The following is a 21,769-nucleotide window of genomic DNA, read 5'->3' as shown; positions in this document are numbered from 1 at the left end:
GTCAAATTCACTGGCCTAAAGTTGTTCATGGTATTTCTTTGTTATACTTTTAATGTCTGTAAAATCTATAGTGATGTTCCTTTTGATAGTAGTAATTGGTATCTTTTTTTCCTTCATTAATCTGGCAAGAGTCTTAACCGTTTGAAGAAACAGCTTTTGATTAAATATATATTCTTGTTTGTTTTTCATTGATTTTTGTTCTTATTTTTTGATATTAACATAGTCACTCCAGCTTTCTTTTTTATTTTTAATTTATATGCAGAAAAAGTCAATTATTTTCCTTGTGTATAGTTTTGTGAGTTTTGACAAATGGATAGTCGTGTAATTACTACCATGATTAGCACACACACAGTATCCTCACATGAAAACATTCTTTTATGCTTCCCCTTTGTATTAAAACCTCCCACCCACCCTGAGCCCTTAGTAACCACTGATCTCTTCTCTGTCTCTATAGTTCTGGGTTTTTTTTCCAAATATTTTTAATTGATTTTTGGAGAGGGAGAGAGAGAGAGAGAGAGAGAGAGAGAGAGAGAGAGAGAGATCAATCATCTGCCTCCTGCATGATCCAGTGATCCAGGGATTGAGCCTGCAACCCGGGCATGTGCCCTGACCAGGAACTAAACCAGCAATTTTTCTCACCAGCCAACTGAGCCTCACCAGCCAGTTTTGCTTTTTTTGAATTGTCACATAAATGAAACCATATTGTATTTAACATTTTTGAATGTGGTTTCTTTCACTAAGCATAATAAGTCTTTGATCAATAATTCATTTCTTTTTGTTACTGAGGAAGACTGTTGCATGGTTATAAGACAGATTGTTTATCTAGTCACCCATTCCAGAACATTTGGATTATTTCCAGTTTTTGGCAATTATGAAGAGTTTCTATAAATATTTATGGACAGGTGTTTGTGTGATTAAGAGTTTTAATTTCTCTAGGTTAATGCTTAAGATAAAGACTGCTAACTTTATAAAAATTGCCAAATTTTCTAGAGTGGCCATTCACTTTGCATTACTACTAGCAATGTATAAAACACCCAATTACTTCTCTTTATCACTGGTTCTTGGTATTATCAGTTAAATAAAATTTTTATTATGGCCATTCTAATGTGTTTATAGTGGTATCTCATCATGTTTTATTTTGTATTTTCCTAAGGACTAATGATGTTGAGTATCATTTCATGTACATGTTTGCTACTCATACATTTTCTTTGGTGAAGTATCTCTTTAAATTTTTTGCCCATTTAAAAAAATTGGGGCCCAACCGGCATGGCTCAGTGGTTGAGCGTCGACCTATGAACCAGGAGGTCATGGTTCAATTCCTGGTCAGGGCACACGCCCAAGTTGTGGGCTCGATCCCCAGTGTGGGGCATGCAGGAGGCAGCTGATCAGTGATTCTCTCTGATCATTGATGTTTCTCTTTCCCTCTCCCTTCCTCTCTGAAATCAATAAAAATATTTTTTTAAAAATGGGGTTGTTTTTATATTTGAGTTTAGAGAACTCTTTAAATGTTATGGATGTAAGAGCTTTGTTGGCTATGTGATTTGTGAATATTTTCTTCTAGGTCATACCTTATGTTTTTATTTTCTTCATAGTGTTTTTCGCAGAGTAAAAGTTTTAAATTTTGGTGATATCCAGGTTTTAAATTTTAGTGATGTCCAATTTATCATATTTTCTTATATGGTTTGTACTTTATATCTAATAAATATAGATATTGCCTAATTTAAGTTCTCAAAAATTTTCTACTGTTTTCTTACAAAAGTTTTATTTAGATCTGTGATCCATTTTGAATTAATTTTGTATAATATTTGAGATAGAGGTTGAGATTTATTTTCTTATTTATGAATATCCAATTATTCCAGAATCATTTGTTGAATAACTTTTCTCCATTGAATTACTTTAAGCTGTTGTTAAAAATAAATCAGTCACCTATATTTGTTTGGATCTCTATATAGACTCTCTACTGTTCCATTGATCTATGTGCCTACCATTTTGCCAATGCCACACTATCTCAATTACTCTACTTTTATCATAATTCTTAAAAGCATGTAGTGCATGTCCTTCAAATTGCTCTTCTTTGTCAAAATTGTTTTGGATATCTAGTTCCTTTGATTCCCACATAAATATTAGAATCAATTTGTTAATATCTATATAGTCCTATTGAGATTTTTGTTATGATTGTATGAAACTTAGCAATGCTTTGGAGGAAAACTAGCATCTTAGCAAAATTGAGTTTTCTAATCCATGAACATGGTATATCTCTCCATTTATTTAGACCTTCTTTGATTTCTTTCATCAGTGTTTTATAGTTTTCAGCATATAAATCCTTTCTTGCAGATTACATTGATTGGGGTTTGCTCAACTTTTTGAATCTGTAAATTTGTGTTCATTACATCTGGGAAGTTTTCAGCTATTATTTCTTTACATTTATTCTGTGTGCCAACGTCTTTCTTCCTCTTCTTAGGACTGCAGGGATACTAATGTTAGGCCTTCAATACTGTACACAGTCCCCTGAATCTCATTTGATTTTTCAATCTTTTTTCTCTCTGTTGTTTATATTGGATAATTTCTATTGATCTGTCTTCAAGCTTACTGGCCCTCCTGTGTCATCTCCATTTTTTTTTTTATTAATACCCTTGTAAATTCCCTCCTTTTTCTACCCCATGAAAGATAGGCAGTGAAACCAGACCTGAATGTCAATAGTAATGGGGAAACCTGTTTTCAGATATTTCTAGTACCTGGGTGTTGTTGTTCTTTGCCAATAAAAACATCCTTACTAAATGACCGTGGGAAGAAGGGAAGCTCAACATTTTGCAAGCTAGTTACACACACGCACACACACACACACACACACACACAACTGGTAAGTTGCCAAATGTCTGAGCCCACACTTTGAGCCTGCTGTTCTGCTCCAGGCACTGTGTGGGCTGAACCCGGACACTAGTTGCCCTGTGCCTGCCCTCACATTCCTCTCACTCCACTCAAGCAGCAGGCGTGAATTCCTGTGGGGAGGGTGGGTAGTAGACGTAACCTTACCATCGCTGGCCTGGAAACAATTTGCTAGAAGTTTTCTAGTCACTCTCTCTCCTGCGTGATTTCTTAAGAGAAGGTGCAGCTGAGTCCACTAGGATTCTCTTTAATCATCTCAATCACTTTTGTTACTTGTAGAGAGAACTTAAGCTGTTTGGGGGGAAAAGTGAACAAAAATCTTATTTGAAGAGCTGTCATTTTACCTGGGAGTTCTGAAATCTGCCATATAATATTTGTCCCCGAGATAATAATGATCCTTCCTGTAGGGCCAGTGATATCTCCCTGTAGGCTATCGCCATTAGTTTGCCCATCAGCTTCACTCTCTACCTTTGGGGGTGGGTGGGGTGTGTAAAGGAACTAAAGGAGGGAGTTAATATTGTTGAGAACTTACAAATGCTGCGGAGTGTTCTTTGCACCTGACATATTAACTTATTTAATTACATATTTGATTTTACACCTCTCACTCTTTTAACAAGCTCTGCCAAATAGGCACACTATTGTCCATATTTTACAGATGAGGAGGCTGAGGTTCAAAGAGGTTAAGTGACTCTCCATAGGTAAACAAGTGGCAAAGCTGGGACTAAAATGTGCCTGGCTCTAGAACACACGTCCTTTCTTCTGCAGGCAGCTTTTAGATTAATTGATATTTTAAGTGATATTTTGGAGAACTGTGAACCTTAGGGAAATATATTAAATGTGTCTGAAGTAATCTGCCAAAAGGTGTGACTCAGGATGGATCTGAGCCACACATAGTTTGCAATGATCGTCAGCGTTCAGGCCCATTAAAGAAAAGGCCTATGATCAGATAACCAGTCATCGCTTGATAAAAACTGCCCAGCGCATGCGGTGAAATGGGGCTGCAATAAAAATGTGAGCGAGAACAAGTGGAAACAGGCCCAGTTTATGACCGCGGTGTGGTTGGGCTGATTCAATGAGCATTACACCTGTATGGCCTATTCAAATTCTCCAAGTGTGGAGTATTCTAAACACCAGGCTCTTTTCGCAGGTTAGTTTCATTCCTCCCAAGAGCCCTGGGATGTAGGTTTTCTTGCGTAGGCGCATAGCTAGGAAGTAGCAAAGCTGGTATCCACAGCAGCTTTCCTACAAATCCTGATGACTTCTCCTCTATTATATTGCCTATAAGCTGTGCTTTTAAAAAATGTCTGTGACACTTCTTTAAGGGCCCTAAGAGACCGCTAGGCTGCAAATGTTACGAGAGCAGTTTGAACTTCATAGGCAGATCTTCAAATCTCAAACATATTAGAAAATGGAATTATTGGCTCTGTGAAATAGATGCCCCTAAATGCTCTATGGAAAACTGGTCCCATGTGGAGGGTGGGGGTGGAGGATAAAAGTTCCATGATCAATAAATGAGCTCATGGCTCACTAGATTAAAATTAAATGATCCCCTTTACTGCAGTGCTTTTCAGAGCCTTCGCTGTGCTAACGTGCAACTAGGAAGGCAAATGTCGTACTCTTCAAACTTATTTGGCCGGGAACTCCTGCTGGGAGGCACGCGCCCGTGGATGAGCCTTGGGATAGCTGCTCAGGGCTTTCTCACGTTTCTGTGTGAACCTGCTGGGTATGCTGGCTGGGGCAGTCCTGTTGGTGGAGGTTTCTGAGATTGCCCTTACACCTTTATTTCCCGTGTGGCAGAGTTCAGGGCAGCTGTGTGCGCAGCAGGAGCAGGCCGAAGTCCTCGCCAAGTCCCTGGGTTAGCCAGCAGTTACCTGCTGGAGACAAGGGGAGCTGTGCCAGCCGGACACAGTGGGACATGTCCAGGTGGAGAGCTGCTTGGAGGGAGGGAGGCTAGGTATGTCGGGGACAGCACAAAACGCTGGAGGTGCAGTGAAAGAGAGGAAGTGTGTGTGTGTGTGTGTGTGTGTGTGTGTGTAGCAGAAGGCTGATTCTGGAAAATAGACTAGTGCACCTTTTTTCCCCCCATGACTTTTAGAAACTGTTTATTTTCCATCAACCTTATTTCCGTTCTGTTAAGAATTTGTGGAAGAACAGCTTAGGACCACTCCGTGGTTGTTCCTACCCATTCAGTAGCCTGAGCAGTGGGGGCTGCAGACCAGTCTTCAGTGGCAGGCTGAGCGCTCCAGGCTTCAGTAGGAAACTGCTGAATGGGCACAGAGGGCACCTGCACGCCTTCAGACCAGTCTGCAACCTCAGGCTGAGCAGCACTGAACTCGGGAGCAGGAGCAGTCCATTCACCCTGAAATTCCTCCTTGGTCACAGCCTTTTCAGCAGCGGCCTGCTCTTCCTTTTCAATCTCTTCAGGATCTCTGTAGAAGTAAAGATCAGGCATGCCTTCCCACGGGTGTTCACGGGAGATAGTGCCACGCATGCGGAGTGCTTCCCGGGCCAGCACCCACCACATCAGACCCACTGAGTGAGCCCCCTTGTTGTTGTAAGGGATGGCGATGTCCACATAGCGCAGCGGAGAGTCTGTGTTACACAGAGAAATGGTGGGCAGGTTAACGTGAGACGCCTCTGTGAGAGGCTGGTGGTCAGCCCTGGGATCAGTAACCACCAGAAGTCTTGGCTCCCGGAAGGCTGCCTGCTTCTGGTTGGTGAAGGTTCCAGGAGTAAAGTGGCTGGCAATAGGAGTGGCTCCAGTGGCAGCAGCAAACTTCAGCACAGCTCGCTGGCCAGTATTCCTGGACGATGTGACACTGACGTCAGCTGGGCTTTCGATGGCAACAATGGCACGAGCTGCTAGCAGAAGCTTCTCCCAGGTTCTCTTCAGATTGAGGATGTAGATGCCATCACTTTTCCTTTTGTAGATGGACTGTTCCATTTGGAAGTCAAGGTTGGTGTCACCTAAGTGGGTTCCTGCTGCAAGGAACGTGAGGACATCCTCCTCCTTCATTTGCAGGACACCAAGGGCTCCGGACATTGTGAAAAGTTTCCCTTTAAGTTACGTGGGAACCGAGGACAACGCCGTATGGAGCCCTCCCTGGGTAGCGTGGAAAGCGACTAGTGCACCTTCAAAACAGATTTTGTTTCCTTCAAAAACATGTGAGGTGACTCCTATTCACAGTGACTTCATAGGAGGGGCTTAGAGACACATTAGGTCCATGAAGCATCAACTCCAGATTTCATTTAATTTCACTCCAACAGTTGAGCTTAAGCATCTCATATTCTGGGGTTTACCCAGGACTTGGCTTATTGGGATTGGATGGCAAAATGAGGTAGGAGTCAGCGACCAGCCGCATGTTTAATTCTGCCGCCGTAGCGTGGGGCTGATAAGCCCTTTACTGTGGGGTTGCGAAAGGCAGTGAGGTAATACACGTAGTTCTATGAGAAGAGCTTGTTAAAGGCTGTTTGAGTTCATTGACCCGTCTGACTTCTGGTTCAAACTGATTCAGTGGGAGAAGGACTAAGCAGAATCTTGGACTAAAACATTGCTGCTGATTTCTCGATTTTAAAGATATTTGTGGAAAATGAAATAACTTACAGTTTTGTGGGTTTTTAAAACTTACTTACTTTATTTATTTACTTATTCCTCACACAAGGATATTCTTTCCTTTGATTTTTTTAAAAGAGAGTGAAAGGGGGAGAGAGAGAAACATCGATGTGAGAGAGACACATCGATTGGTTGCCTCCTGCATGCGCCTGGACTAGGGCAGGGATCAAACCTATAACTCAGATATGTGCCCTTGACTGGGAATTGAACCCATAACGCTTAGGTGTGCGGGCTGACACTCTAACTACTGGGGCAACACTGGCCAGGGCCTCTGGTTTTACATTTGATTAGGAGTGTCTGTATTGAGAACACCGTGTTCTTTAGAGCATGAACTCTGGTGATAGACCACTTGACTCCAGCTTGATTAGTGGCCAGATGAGTAACTCCTGAGGCCTCAGTTTCACTGCCTGTGGAATAGGCGCAATAACAGTACCTTTCATGTGGTGGTAGTAGAGATCAGATGAATCAACACACGCAGAGAGCTAGCTCTGTGTCTGGCCCAGAATAGGTTCTTCATACAGGCTATCTGTTTCTAAAGCAGCAGAGGGGTGTGGTGATGGGGTCAGGGTCCTTGTCATTTGCTAACACGGGTCCACAGGGGAGGAGTGGCATCATGCTTTCCCTGCCTCTCGCTGCCCTGTCATGATTTTCTTAGGCTCCCCTATCCACTGACGCCACTTCTGCTATGAGCCTTTCCTCGCCCAAGTTCTGGGTGGTGGGTACAAACCCTTAATAAGCTGGGCAAGTATTTATTGAGTGTCCACCATGTGCTCACAACTCGACACTATGCAACACACACACACACACAGAATATTAAGACATGCTCTTTATGTGAGTGTCCATGTGGGAGGATAAATCATACCTGTGAAAAATTGAAGAAAATACTTTCAATAACAATTTTTATAGTTGGGTAATGGGATACAACAGTGATCAAAACAGATGAAACTCTACAAAGGGCAGTGTGGTAGGAAGCCATCTGCCCTGGGAAGGCACCCAGGCATTTTTCTCTGAGTTAGTGGTATGTGGTGATAAAGCAGGATGATTTTTGGGGGTTAAGTTTAAAGATTATTTTTAAATTCTCTACAGATAATGCATTTCCTTATTACCTCCTCTCCCCATTCCTTCACTGTTGGCACTTCGTTGCCTGTGTGCCCCTGTTCCCATTTCTTCACTGTTGCTACTTCATTGCCCGTGTGCCACTCTAGTGGGAAGAGAAAGACAATGGCATAGCGTATAAAGTCATTCAGTAAGATAAGAAAAGTAAGCATAAGGTAAGGGGGTAGAGAGTGAGGGCTGGGGAAGGCTACCCTTTTACAGTGGGTGGTCAGGAAAGCCCACCTGTGATACACATATGACTCCATGTAGTGTAAAAAAGCAGTAATTCGCATTTATCAAGTACTAGGCATTTAATTTTGTACCAGGCCCTGTGCTAAGCTGAGCTCCCTGTGTGATAGAACTTTAAGGAGAGGCAGTTGGTATGCGAAGGCACTAGGTAGCAGTGAAGAAAACGGGGGATTGGACGGTCAGATTGCCAGTAGCCCCAGCTGGGTGTTCACGTGAGGCCCATGTCTTAATTCTGTGTGCCCTGCACGGTGCCGAGTGCAGCCATAAGCATATACTAGGTGCTCAATACTTGCTCAAGCCTGGTTGCATTCTGGAGGAAATACTGGATGCTTTGGGGGCGATATGCAGATGCCATGGATATACGTGCAACCTCAACCAGCAGCAGGGTCACGTCTAGTGTGCACCCTCTCTTTGGGTTTGCGTGACATTCACCTTCCAAAAGACTGGATCTCCACTCATCCTGCAAAACAAGTTGTTTGTCTCAGACGAAAGGGTTTAGAAGGCAAATTATTCTATTTCTTTCAGCAGCTAAAATTCTTATTTTCACAACTCTCTCCTGCAGAAGCGAGAGACAGAGTTGGCCCCTCAAGGAGTGACTCACGGTGTCAGTTGCTTCCCAGGCCCAGTTCATGAAATCTCTTTGGCTTACTAGGTGAATTCAGAGCGGGAAGCCAACAACCAGTCTCAGGAGCATTCCTGGGATGCCCGACATGGTGCCTGTGATTAGGGAAGAGTTAGCAGTTTAGAAACAGTTCCAGATAACAGTGTTTTCCTTGAAGTTAATCATTGCCCTTGTTCTAACAATTTGCTTACTTATTTTAAATAACTTTCTTAGTTTGAGGGTAGCTATCATTAATTCTTTGCTCAAATTCTCTGGAAAGAACTGCCAAATTTCAATACGTTAAAATGCACCCAGCATGGAATGCAATGAAATAAAGGAGTGGCTTGTGATGCCTTTTGGAAGGGACACTACATTTTAAGGAATGCATTTAAAATTTTAACATGTTCATTTTAAATCCACCAACACACATTGCTGCCACTGAAAACAGGGGCCTTTGCTTCTCCACCAAGGAATGGAGCATGCATTCCTGCTTCTAATATGCCATTCCCCGAGTAAACTTATAATTCACCTATGATGGTTAGTTTTTATTCATATTATTGAATTCAGTGGTGCTGCTAATGTAAAGGTAGCTTAACTGCCTAGAGTCTTGAATGTGGCATTGTAAGGTCATACAGTCAATCACCAAATCTAATTCGTAGATTTATAAGAGTGATACATGTGCAGAATTTAAGAAGTCAAATGGTGCCATATACATGGCTGATAATGAAAACCAGCAATCTTCTGCCCTACTCCCATGTCCCTGAATTTGGCTCTCCCAGAGGCAGATACTTTTTAACCCAGCAGTCCTCAACCTGTGGGTCACGACCCCTTTGGGGGTCGAACGACCCTTTCACAGGGGTCGCCTAAGACCATCGGAAAGCACATATGTAATTACATATTGTTTTTGTGATTAATCACTATGCTTTAATTATGTTCAATTTGAAACAATGAAAATACATCCTGCATATCGGATATTTACATTCCAATCATAACAGTAGCAAAATTACAGTTATGAAGTAGCAACAAAAATAATTTTATGGTTGGGGGTCCCCACAGCATGAGGAACTGTATTAAAGGGTCGCGGCATTAGGAAGGTTGAGAACCACTGTTTTAACCCTTTTAGATATTTCTACCACCTTTTATTTAAATGATGTTTTTTAAAAAAATTTATCTTTATTGTTGAAAGTATTACAGATGTCCCCTTTTCCTCCCCCATTGACCTTCTCCACCCCGCTCTCATGCTCCGCCCCCCCTCACCCAGGCCTTCAATGAACTATTGTCTGTGTCCATGGGTTATGTATATATGCATATAAATTCTTTGGTTAATCTCTTCCCCCCGCCCCCTCCCTCTTTTATTGGTCTTCTTACTTTATACATTTTAATAACTTAATGTTATCTCAGAAATGTGGAACCTTCAACTGTGTAATTCCATTTATCCCCCAATCCCATCCTCTATACCAGTGATGGCGACCCTTTTGAGCTCAGCGTGTCAGCATTTTGAAAAACCCTAACTTAACTCGGGTGCCGTGTCACATATAGAAATTTTTTGATATTTGCAACCATAGTAAAACAAAGATTTATATTTTTGATATTTATTTTATATATTTAAATGCCATTTAACAAAGAAAAAATCAACCAAAAAAATGAGTTCGCGTGTCACCTCTGACTCGCGTGTCATAGGTTCGCCATCACTGCTTTATACTATAGTTGTCCTCAGTATTATAACTACACACATTATAAACTCTACAAGATAATGTCATAATTTTTGCTTGCTACAGCCCTATATATGTTTTAAAAATTAAGAGAAAAATTAATTTGCATTCATATATAGACAATTTTTTATTCTCTGCATTTTTTCCTAAACTTTCAAGTTTTCATATGTCTTTCCTTTAGCCTGAATAATGCCTTTAGCATTTCCTATTGTGCATATCTATTCACGGATTCACTTAAAAATTGTTTTTATCTAAAAATGTCTTTATTTTGCTTTCATTCTTGAGAGATAGTTTCATTGGATATAAAGTTCTAGATTGTCAGTTTTTATTTTCTCTAGCACTTTAGAGATATTGGGCTGTCTTATTGTCCCCTGGAGATTTTGATTAGAAGTCACTGATCATTTAGTCACTGTTACCTTACATGTAATACGTTGTTTTTCCTTGGTTACTTTTGAAGCTACTTTTATTTTTGGTTTATGGCTATGTGACTCTGATGACCTAGGTGTGGTTTTCTCAATATCTACCTTGCTTAAGATTGCTGAGCTTCTTGAACCCATACATTTATGTCTTTTACCAAATTTGCTCCACCCTCTCCATAAGTTCCTGAATCTCTTTTAATTCATTTTTCCCTCTGTTCTCTAGATTGGATGATATCTATTGATCTATCTTTAAGTTCTTTTATACCACCCAGTGATTTAAAAATTTTTTAAATGTTCATATCTAAAATTGTCTTCAATTCTAGAATTGCCATTTAGTTCTTTTTTAATGGTGTCTATATCTTTGCTGAGATTTTATATTTAAAAATTTTTTTACAAACACATTTTCTTCTACTCCTTTAAGCTTAGTCACAATCACTGCTTAAAATTCCTTTTTGCTAAGTTAGTATCTGAATCAGTTCTGGATTAGTGTCCACTGACTGTTCTTTCCCTTGAGGCTGAGCTACATTTTCCTGTTTCTTTATTGAGTAGTTCTCTTTTTGTTGTTGTTGGAATAATGAATTGTATATTTATGGATAACATTCTTTTAGGAGTTGTTTTCTCAATTTATTTCTCAACTTAGAGTTGGTAACCAAAAGATACTATTCCTACTAAGTCACTGAGGAATTCTTAATTGTATACTGGACATTGTGATTCTCTGGATTATCTTATATTCCTCTGAAGAGTATATACAGGGTGTCCTCAAAATGTATACACACTTTGAATATTTATTAATTCCAATGGGTTAAATCTAAAAACAACAACAACAACAAAAACCATCAAATGAGCTATCAGCTGTTTAAGTGTGTATAAGTTTTTTGGGACACCCTGTATATTTTTGTTTTACCAGGCAATTACTTTGCCTAGACTCAATTTCTAAAGTCTATCTCTTGGGCAGTAGCTCAAATTCAATTTAATCCTTTTTTTTGTTGGCTGGACTGTGTGAAGTTAGCCCCACACATGGATGGCTCAGGAGTCAGCCGGACACTTGGGCAGAGTTTATCTATAAAATCTGGGGTTTCTACTCTTTAGATCTCTCTTTTCCAAGATTTCTCTTTCACTTTCAGCAGCTGTGTTTGCCTCACACTCTGTTCTCTGATTCCTTAGGCCAGAAAGTTTGTAGGTTTCTATGGGCATTTTAGCTGTTTTGTGGTTCTGACTTTAACTGGCCCTAAAGCTAAGAGCTATAAACCAGTAACTCATCTTATGCCATTATCTCTGTCCAAGTTTCAGTGCCCCTCTAGAATCTTCTTGCTTTTGCCCACTTTTCATTGTTTTGGGGTAGATTAATCCCTCCACCGCCCCGCCCCCCCCCCCCACCTCCCCCAGAGTTCATAGCTTTTATCTGGGGAGGGTCAGGTCTGGTAGGAGCTCACCAGCCATATCAGAAGCAGAAGAGCCTTTTGTGATTCTTTTGCACTCCTTATTTATCTAGCATCAGTGGTTCTCAACCTGTGGGTCGCGACCATCGGAAAACACATATAGCATATCAGATATTTAAATTACGATTCATAACAGTAGCAAAATTACAGTTATGAAGTAGCAACGAAAATAATTTTATGGTTGGGGGTCACCACAACATGAAGAACTGTATTAAAGAGTTGTGGCATTAGGAAGGTTGAGAACCACTGATAGCTGTTTGTTCTCTGTCTTTAACGTGAAAGGCTTTCATGTTAAATGTCTGTTCCTTCCTTGTTTGTTCTTGTTTACGATATTCTGTGTGCAAGCCATTCTTCTCAAAGGATGAGCTTCGTTGTAGAGTGATTGGGCAGGGACTGGCCATTGTCTTGGGTGACTTCAAAATATGATTGTCTGCCCCCCCACCCACCTAGCACATCCGAATATTCTAGGGAACAACCTTCCATTTCTCACCGTGAGAAACCTGCTTGAATGCCTGCAGAGCCAAGTTGAGGAAAGGTCTCAGTTCAGCATTTGGACTTTTAATTAATCTTCCCATTTTTAGCCCAGGAGCTCCATAGTCTCCTGGGATTCATTTCCCCAGAGCGGAAGCTTTGTCAGCTTCTGTTGGGGGATGGAGGTAGTTGCCTGGGGGTACAGGTTGGGGAAGATCATCTAAGGGTCTGGCTGTTCCTTCATCGAATTTTCAAGGGATCCTTTTATTTTCAGCCCCCGAATCCAGAGGCTCCTGGTAACTCCCATGACTTGGGCTTCTCTGGGTTTGTATTTGAATTAGATAATTTCCTGTTGGCTCCTACGTCCCCTTTGTCACCTCAGGAAGTCTTGTTTCGGCTTTTTCCACCCTGTGATTCAGTTCCCATCCACACGACTTCTGTCTGCACCAGTGTCATTGAAATAGGGCCTGGTGTGGTCTCTGCTCATGCGTTCCATGTTCTTTTGTGTTTATGCTTCTTTATTCCTTCACTTTCATCCGGGTGGGGTTTTTGGAGAACTTTAGAAGTATGTTTGTTCTCTTTTCCCTTATTAATAAGAAGTGAATAAATTATAAAGGATCAATTTGAGAAGAAAGCATAACTTTCCTAGCAAATAATAAAAGCAGACTTTTTTTCTGTATTGTACAAGGGTGAAGTCTTAATCAACCAAGGAAAACATGACGGCTTACTCTCCAGCAAGAGAATCAAGTGGAGGATGGTGGTGCTTGTGTATGACTTAGGGTCATAGACTTTCTTTTTTAAAAAAATATTTTTATTGATTTCAGAGAGGAAGGGAGAGATAGAAACTTCAATGATGACAGAGAACCACCGATCGGCTGCCTCCTGCACACCCCACACTGGGGATCGAGCCCGCAACCCAGGCATATGCCCTGACCAGGAATTGAACCAGTAACCTCCTGATTCCTGGGTCAACCCTCAACCACTGAGCCACAAACCTGGCTGGGCAGGTCACAGACTTTCTGAGCCATTAGGGACTTGTAGGTTTTTTGGAACAGAAGTTTTCACACTTTGTTAGTAGCGGTACTCATTTTTTTAAATAAAATTTTACTTGCACCTCAGTATATGAATGTTATGTCCCCCCACCCCCAAGGCATTAAAAAATTTCTTTTATAAAACCCTGAGCTACTTCCAAGAACTTTGGGATCTCCCAAAGCACATCTGGAAAACTCTTGCTTTAGTTGTCTTAGCCCAAACTGTATCTCTCTCTGGTGTACGTACTTTGAAAATGTTTAAAAGCAATAGTAGTGTTAATTTAAGTTTACTGAGCACTTTCTAGGTTTGGGGCATTCTGTGTTTGCACACAGTATCTCATTTAATTCTCACAGTGAAGCCATGAGGAAGGTGTAATGAATATTCCCGATTTGTAGGTGAGGAAACCAGGGCCTGGAAAGGCTCGGTACTTGTTTATGGAGACACAGCGGAGAAGTGGAAGAGCTGGGACTCAAACCCAGGTCTGCCTGACTCAAAGCCCATTCATTTAATACAGGACCCTGGGCGTGGTCCGGGGGGCTTTGGCCCCTGGAGCACCTGGAGCCGTCCCTGGAGGCGCTGTACGCGGAGGGCCGCCTCCGCTTGTGACAAAAATATAATGATGGAATAGTTACTGCAAAAAAGCAACGCATGTCTGGTTTATCCTCAGGCAAGGCCAGCTCCCAGATACCCCACCCTACTCCACATCGGACTCCTGCTCTCCTCCACAGGTCAAAGGTGAGTGCCCCGCTCCTCCCGCACAAAGCGCACCTTCTTCAACTCTGGGTGGCGGGGAGAAGGCCCTTCTCACCTGTGTGTCCCCGCAGGGGCATGCTGCCCGACGGTGGGGACCCCAGCGGCTCTTCTCCACCCTGCTGGGGCACCCGGGACGCTGCCTGCGCACCCCCCACAGAGCTCCTCCAATGTGAGCGACTCCGGCCTTGCCCACCACGACTTCCACAACTGCTGCCCAGACACCGGTCATCCCGCCACCGCCCTGGACCAGTCTGTGTCCTCCCATCTGGGGATGGGTTGTTCTTACCATCGGCAGCCTCTGTGCCACAGCCCTGGGTAAGGAGCGAGATATTTAGTTATGGAAGACCTCAGCGCAGCCCGCCCCAGGCAGTGCCAGCAGAGAGTGAACAGTGGCGTCCTGTCCAGGAGATGGCAGTGTTGAGACACAGATTAGACATGGCCAGGCCCCGTGCTCTTGAATTTACCATCTGTTCATTTAAAACCCACTGAACCCAAGGTCCTTCTCATTCAGTGAAAAGCTAAAGTGTCAGGAATGCGTAGGGAGAGTCTGGGTGGTGGAGAACGCCCTGTTCGCTCGTGCAGCCTCAGGTAGAGTCCTCGAGGGAATTTGTGCCTGAGCTCTCAGAAAAGTCTCTCTCAATTCAACACTCACTAATATTCCTTTCTTCTTTTTTCCTTCCTCTCCCCCCCTTTTCCCCTTTCATTCCAACTGTTGGGCCTAGAAGATGGCAAAAAAGAGTAAAGGCCATAGAAAATTATGGTAAAATTCCATGTGAAAAAAAATTTCAGGTGTAAAATATATACCTGTATTTTAAGTTGGTATCTTCTCTGTCTCAATGAGTCCTCTGTCTTTGCCAGTTTATTTTATTTCATTTTTCTAAAGATTTTAAATTGAATTTTAGAGAGAGAGTAAGGGAGAGGGAGAGAGAAACATCAATTGGTGCATGGCCCCAGGGTTCAAGCCTGCAACCTGGCCATGTGCCCCGACCAGGAATCAAACTGGCAACCTTGTGGAGCATAGGAAGACACCCAACCAACGGAGCCACACCGGCCAGGGCTGTCAGTTTATTTTTCAAGTAGGTGAATCCGGGTCCATTGAGTAAGGGAAAATGAAGTTGGAGACCACCAGTAGGACTCATGGAATAGGGGCTTGCTTTGTCCACTCCATGCATAGACCTGGTTTTGCAGACTAGTAAGGGCCCAAGGAACATTAATTCATTAGAATTAGACTTAAGAAGGCAGAGAACAGAGAACTGGGACATTAAATTTTATTTACTGTGACATGGAGAGCAAAGAAGGAGCCTGACTTCATTTTGGTTTCTTGATTTTAGAGCCTCACTGCCACCAACAAAGAAGAGAAAGGGCACACAGACACTGGAGGACGCCGGGGACTGTCCAATGTGGGCCCATGACTCCAGACCAGGTGAGCCAACGGGGAGGGGCAAGGGCGAGGAGGAAGGAGGGGGGCGGGGTGTCGCTGCCCAGCCCATTCAGTCAGGGCTTTTTTAAAAAACTAGCCTTGGAGCAGCCCTACAAAATTTTTTCTCTCTCATATAAGGACAGTGATTGGCCCTGGGAATTTAATTCTTCTCTATTGTAATAATGGTTCTTGCAGTCTTAGGTGGGGTCATACAGGACTCCCAGGAAGGGATGCCTATTCACTCTCTCTGCTGCAGATAGCACACCAATCCTTTTAATTGCAGGACAATGTGTCTCCGAGGACCCAGACCCAGGCCTGGGGGAGCTGTGCAACTGGCAGCACCTTCAAGAGCCTGCGGTGTGCTCACTGCTCTGTCAGTGCCGGTTCCTCCACGGCAGTGTGCACAGGGGGCAGGGGGGAGGGCACAGTCAGAGCTGACACAGTCAGCCTAGGTGGGGTCCCAGATCCCGTCTTCCTAACAAGCTCCCAGAGATGGATGCTGCTGCTCCCGGCAGTTATTCTGAGAAGCACGGCTTTAGAGGATTCCTCCAGGGGAGCAGGAAGGTAGGAAGTTGAGTTTCCCTAGCATTTATTTCAAGTTAGCAGGTTCCCAGTAGCTCTTCAAAATTTTGTAACATCATTTTAGAAGTCTTTTAGCACAATCATCTGATGCCCAAGTGGTCAGCCCACTTTGTTCTTTGTCTTCTATAACATGTGACACATTGTGTTTTGAGCTTAGAGACGTGATCGAGTTGAGAAAAGCTGGGTATTTTTTTTAGTCTGGAGCCTTGAACTTCAGAATTCTCAGAGTAAATGCTATGGGACTTGCTAGGGAAACGGATAACACTACACATCGGTTCTATTAGCCACTGTAAATAGTCAAAGGTAGGCGGTATGAAAGCGCCCGCTGAGGTCACTGCTTCTGCCTTTCCCAGCCACACAAGAGCTGGTGCTTTTAGGGACCTCTGGCCTCAGCTCCAGCCTGGGTGCAGGGGGTCCTTCAGCGGACGATGCCTTCACCCTTCAGCCGACTCCCGCACATTGCCACCTCCTGGGAGTGCTGGGGCAGAGTTGTGCTGGACATGCGGCCCTTGTGTGTCCAAACCTCCTACGGTCTTTTATGTTGCATAGATCCACTGTGGTCAGCAGTTGCTTGATTTTTCTTATTCCAACCGTAGAAATACAAAATGCAAAATGAGAGCCCCTTTCCAGATGATGTAGAGCTCTCCACCCACCTTCCTAATTTCTGCAGACATCCTTGCATCCAGCCTTCAGCTTCAATATGATTCTCAAACACAAAAGGCTGAGTGCATTCCCAGCCAGACGAGAGGACCATCTGTTCGCTCTCCCACAGAGGCACCAGCTCACTGAGAGTACCAGGCGCGTCACCCAAACCTTCCAAGGGTTTCCTCATGTAACCAGATGCGTCTTTCCTCGCCCTGGTCATTTCAGAGTTAAGCTCCACCCTGTGATGAGTTTCTGCTGCCTGTCCCCGGAAAGGGCATTGATTTGTCACCATCTCCAGAGAACAGCCGTGGAAGCCTGCCTGAAATGTCCCAGCAGATAGGAAACCTTGAGTCCCTTGTTGGACACCCATTCAAAGGTCATTGAAAAGCTGGTGAAGACAACTGGCTTTAGACAATGGTTCTAGAATAATAATGAGCAGATGGGGAATAAGGGGGGGGGAGGCAAACCTCAAGTAATTGCAAGTGCCACGTTTTCATTACGGTTTATGTTTTTAGCAAACATTTTCTAGTGGAGAGCTCAGATGTGGTGTCGCTGAGGCCCAGGGTTTTCACCAAGGTGCTGGGGGATGGCATGTGGGTAGAGGAACGGGAAGCTTATGCTAGGCTTATAGGCAGGGATTTGATGGGAGGTGATATGCTGGTGACCTTCTTCCCAGCAGTTCGCTTGGGCCAAGTTTTCCAAGGTCCCCACTGTTAGGGCTCACAGTGTAGAATTACTGGGTGGCTCTGAGTACGTGTAACATCCTGCTCTGAGAGAAAGTAACTGGAAGGCAGGCTCCTGTTAGCTGGCCCTGACCCCATGTGGTCTGGATCCCAAATATGAGAGGGTTCCTGGTCCCACCTAACCTGAACCCCAAATATTAAAGGGTCCGTGGCCTCGTATGGTTTGCACATCAAATATAAAAGGGTTTGCCAGCTCTGGAGTTGTGACCTTTGGCCCTCACTGAGAGGTGCAGCGGCTATAGAGTCAGAATGACTGTCTCATCTCTCCAGCAACTGGGGCCCTGTAAAGCCTCCCTTTTCTTGATTATCAACTAAGAGTCACAAGTTCTACTACACCATTTTCCAAGATTATTAAAAAAAGAATGCATATGCCCTAGCCGGTTTGGCTCAGTGGATACAGCGTCAGCCTGTGGACTCAGGAGTCCCAGGTTTGATTCCGGTCAAGGGCATGTACCTTGGTTGCGGGCACATCCCCAATAGGGTTGTGCAGAAGGCAGCTGATCAATGTTTCTCTCTCATCAATGTTTCTAGGTCTCTATTCCTCTCCCTTCCTTTCTGTAAAAAAACAATAAAATATATTTTAAAAAAAGAATGCATAAAAATATTTTGAAAGACATTCAAATCTAAGCTATGAATTTTCTCCAAAAAGTTGGGACTTGAGCAGTTTGCTGCCTTCACATTTCTGCTTCTCTCTTCTGTTACATTTCCTCAAGAAAGCCTACGTGTAGCATGAAGGGAAGAGAAAGGTCTGAATCCCGACTCTTCCACTTAAATGCTGTAACACTAAGCAAGTTATTTCAGGTCTGTGAACCTGTTTCCACATTTGTTGAGTGAGATTAAGAATCCTTTCTTCATAACCACTTTCTAAATCTGTCTGGTTGCATCTACTAAAGCATATCTTATGACCCAGTGATTCCACGCCTAGAATATACCTAACAGAAAGTTGTACATAGGCCCACTAAAAGACATGCACAAAAACAGTCATAGCAATATTACTCATAGTAGCCACAAACTGAAAAGAACGCAAATGACCACCAAGGGCAGGATAAATAGTGGTATAGTTGTACAATGGTGTACTATACAGCAATGAAAATGAACAAACAATTGCCATTTACAACAATAATAAGTGAATCTCATAAACATAATTTTGGGCAAAAGAAACCATCACATAAGAGTACCTATCATATCATTCCATTTCTGTAAACTTCTCTATGATGTTAGAGTTCAGAATAGTGATTATTCTCGGGCGGAAGAAAGCAGTGATGGGAAAAGGGCAGGCGGCATGTCTTCTAGAGTGCTGGAGTGTTCTATTTCTTGATAATGGTAGTTACCTGGTATAATTCATTCTATAAAAAAGTATCAAATTGTGTATTAATGATCGTAATCCATTGTGTATATTATACTTCAATAAAGAAAGTTTATTAAAAAGGGGTCCTTACCTTGAAGATGAGTTAATGTTGATGAGGAACTGTGTCAGGTGTCTGGGACAGTGCCCATGGGTGCAGAAAACACACAGGAATAGTATATGTTATTAGTAATATTAGTAAGTTCTTGAATAGGCTCAAGCTTGTGCCAGAATTTTGGTGTGAGCCTGAGGCCCCAGATTCCCATCCCTGGGATTCACCAGCTGGTAGCCAGCTCCCAGAGGAGCCAGGCTTTGTCAGTCCTTTTTGAGTGGCTGCTCCGATACCCTTGCTGCCAGGATGAGAAAGGGTGGGAAGTGCCATGATCCTTGAGGACAATGCCTTCTTCCCACTGCACACCCTCCCTACCAGCACCTGCAGGAGTGGAGCTGGCCTTGGGCTCCTTCCCCTGGCACCTTGCCCTTGCCACCCTGCTTGAGCGGGAAAGGGCCTGAATCAGCTGGTATTCTCACATCAGATAGTGTGACCACGGAGGCCAAGAAATGCAGTATTTACCAAGGCTTCTTGGGAATAAGTCACCTGAGCTGAAACAAGTACGTGTGATGATGACACCACTGTTTAAACTCTTACTGGCGATAGACACTATGCTAAGCACTTATAGACATTACTCACTGAGTCCCTTCAATAACCCTGGGAGGTGTCATAAGGTTACTCCCATTTTGCAGATGAAGAAACTGAAGCCCAGAGTCCTTAAACCATTCCCTGACATCAGATAGCTACTGAGCGTAGAGCTGTGATTGAAGCTCTTTCCAAACTTGAGGTTCTTGAACTTCACTTACCTTCTCTTCATTGGAGGAGAGAGGAAAGAGAGCTGGAAGAACCAGTTTCTCCCTTTGTCTGAATTTGGTATAAACAGGAGACTATTAGAAAGGTTTGTTGTTGTTGTAGTTTTGAAGATATTTAAGGCCAGATAACTTTTGGAGGAGTGAGGACACAAAGAGCTCCTTGCATTGCTGACCTCCTCATTCACAGCTGGGAAAACATTTCTCAGGGTTTTGAGAAATCATTCCCAAATCCATATTTATAAAAAAACAAAAAGTAGATGTGTTGCTTAGGTGACATGTAATAGTGATACCCCAAGAAAAGCACATTTTCTGTGGCATTTGGGATCAAAAGCAACCTGAAGCACCTCATGTATTTATTTTAAGAAGTCCTCAATCTATCTACACTAATAAAAGAGAAAAATGGTAATTGGCATACGGCGATACCGTTTTCATTGGCTAATCAGGGCTATATGCAAATTAACTGCCAACTAAGATTGGCAGTTAACTGCCAACTAAGATTGGCAGTTAACTGCCAACAAGATGGCGGCTAATTTGCATATGTAGGCACAATGCAGGGAGGCGAAAGGGAAAGCAGGAAGAAGCCCCCTGCCACTGACAGTGATCGGAAACCCAGGGGGGAGCTAAGAGCTGGGGGGGCAGGGCAAAGGCGGCCCTGGGGTCTCCAGCCATGATGGGAGAATCAGGCGCCTTTGCCGCCCTGGCCAGTGATAGCAGAAAATAGGGGTGGAGCCAGCGATTCGAGCTGGGCACGGTCGAAGCTGGCAGTCCCAGGAGCTAGGGGTCCCTTGCCTGGGCCTAAAGCGAAGGCCACGATCGCGGCGCCCCCCGCTGCCACTGCAGGTCCCCGCTGCCCGGGCCGGACGCCCAGGCCAGAGGCGTTAGGCCTGGGCAGGGGCGGAGCCTGCAACCGTGGGGAGCTGGGGGTCCCCTGCCCAGGCCTGACACCTCTGCTGGAGGCCTCAGGCCTGGTCAAGGGGCCGATCCGGTGATTGGTGATCGGCGGGTGATGAGGGTCAACTCCTCTGGCCGAGGCATCAGGCCTGGGTGGGGGGCGGAGCTGGGGGTTGGGGGGATATGATGGTCCCCTTGCCCAGGCCTGAAGCCTGGGTCAGAGGCGTCAGGCTTGGGCGGGGGGTGGAGCAAGCGATCAGAGGGAGATGGGGGTCCCCTGCCCAGGCATGATTCCTGGGCCAGAGGCCTCAGGCCTGGGCGGGGGCCAGAGCCAGTGATCGGGGGGGAGATGGGGGTCCCCTGTCCAAGCCTGACACCTCTGGTGGAGGCGTCAGGCCTGGGCAAGGGGCCGATCAGGCGATTGGAGGGTGATGGGGGTCAACGCCTGAGGTCTCCCAGTATGTGAGAGGGGGCAGGCTGGGCTGAGGGACACTCTCCCCCCCACCCCACCCAGTGCACGAATTTCGTGCACCGGGCCCCTAGTATATATATAAAAGGCTAAGCAACCAGCCAACTGGTTGACTGGCCAACCGGCTGGTAGCTATGATGCTCACTGACCACCACGGGGCAGGCACTCAACCCAGGAGCTACCGAGCTACAGCAACTTTGCAGACTGCCCTCTCGCACTCTGGGACCTCAGGGGATGTTGGACTGCCGGTTTTGGCCCAATCATCACAGGCCAGGCCAAGGGCCCCACCTGCCGGAGGGACCCCTCTCACTCCACAGACGCCCTTCGAGCCCTGGCCATCTGGCCCAGTCCCATCTTGCCGGCCACCTTCTAATTAATTTCCTTTCAATGTGCACGAATCTGGGCACCGGGCCTTTAGTGAAAGTATAAAGAAAGAAAGTTGGGTGAGTGAAAGGAAACCCGGTCACACCCCCCTGCATTTTCCCAAGCTGTGGGCTAAGTGCATTCTGTAGGAGCTAATGTCATATTTCTGCATCGTTC

At 44.3% G+C, this 21,769-nt stretch overlaps 2 protein-coding genes across 2 annotated transcripts in view; one reads left to right on the top strand and one right to left on the bottom strand.

Annotated features, from left to right (window-relative positions):
* MYRFL (myelin regulatory factor like) overlaps positions 1–21,769 on the top strand; it is a gene marked incomplete at its 5' end in the record, with an annotated part of 112,291 nt that overhangs the window by 27,275 nt on the left and 63,247 nt on the right. Inside the window, 3 exons of the mRNA XM_081082398.1 lie at positions 14,185–14,252; positions 14,342–14,585; positions 15,602–15,693. Of these exons, the coding sequence (XP_080938524.1) occupies positions 14,185–14,252; positions 14,342–14,585; positions 15,602–15,693 (404 nt within the window). The remainder of the gene's footprint in view (positions 1–14,184; positions 14,253–14,341; positions 14,586–15,601; positions 15,694–21,769) is intronic.
* Positions 5,042–5,929, bottom strand: LOC308514273 (small ribosomal subunit protein uS2-like; the record flags this gene model as incomplete). The annotated part of the gene is made up of 1 exon (XM_081084361.1): positions 5,042–5,929. One exon carries the CDS (start codon positions 5,927–5,929, stop codon positions 5,042–5,044), a length of 888 nt encoding a protein of 295 aa, XP_080940487.1.

Source organism: Myotis nattereri (genome assembly GCF_964212035.1).
Source record: "Myotis nattereri genome assembly, chromosome: 2".
NCBI lineage: Eukaryota > Metazoa > Chordata > Mammalia > Chiroptera > Vespertilionidae > Myotis > Myotis nattereri.
Note: the sequence above shows the minus strand (reverse complement) of the source record. Positions and strands in the feature narration are given on the sequence as shown.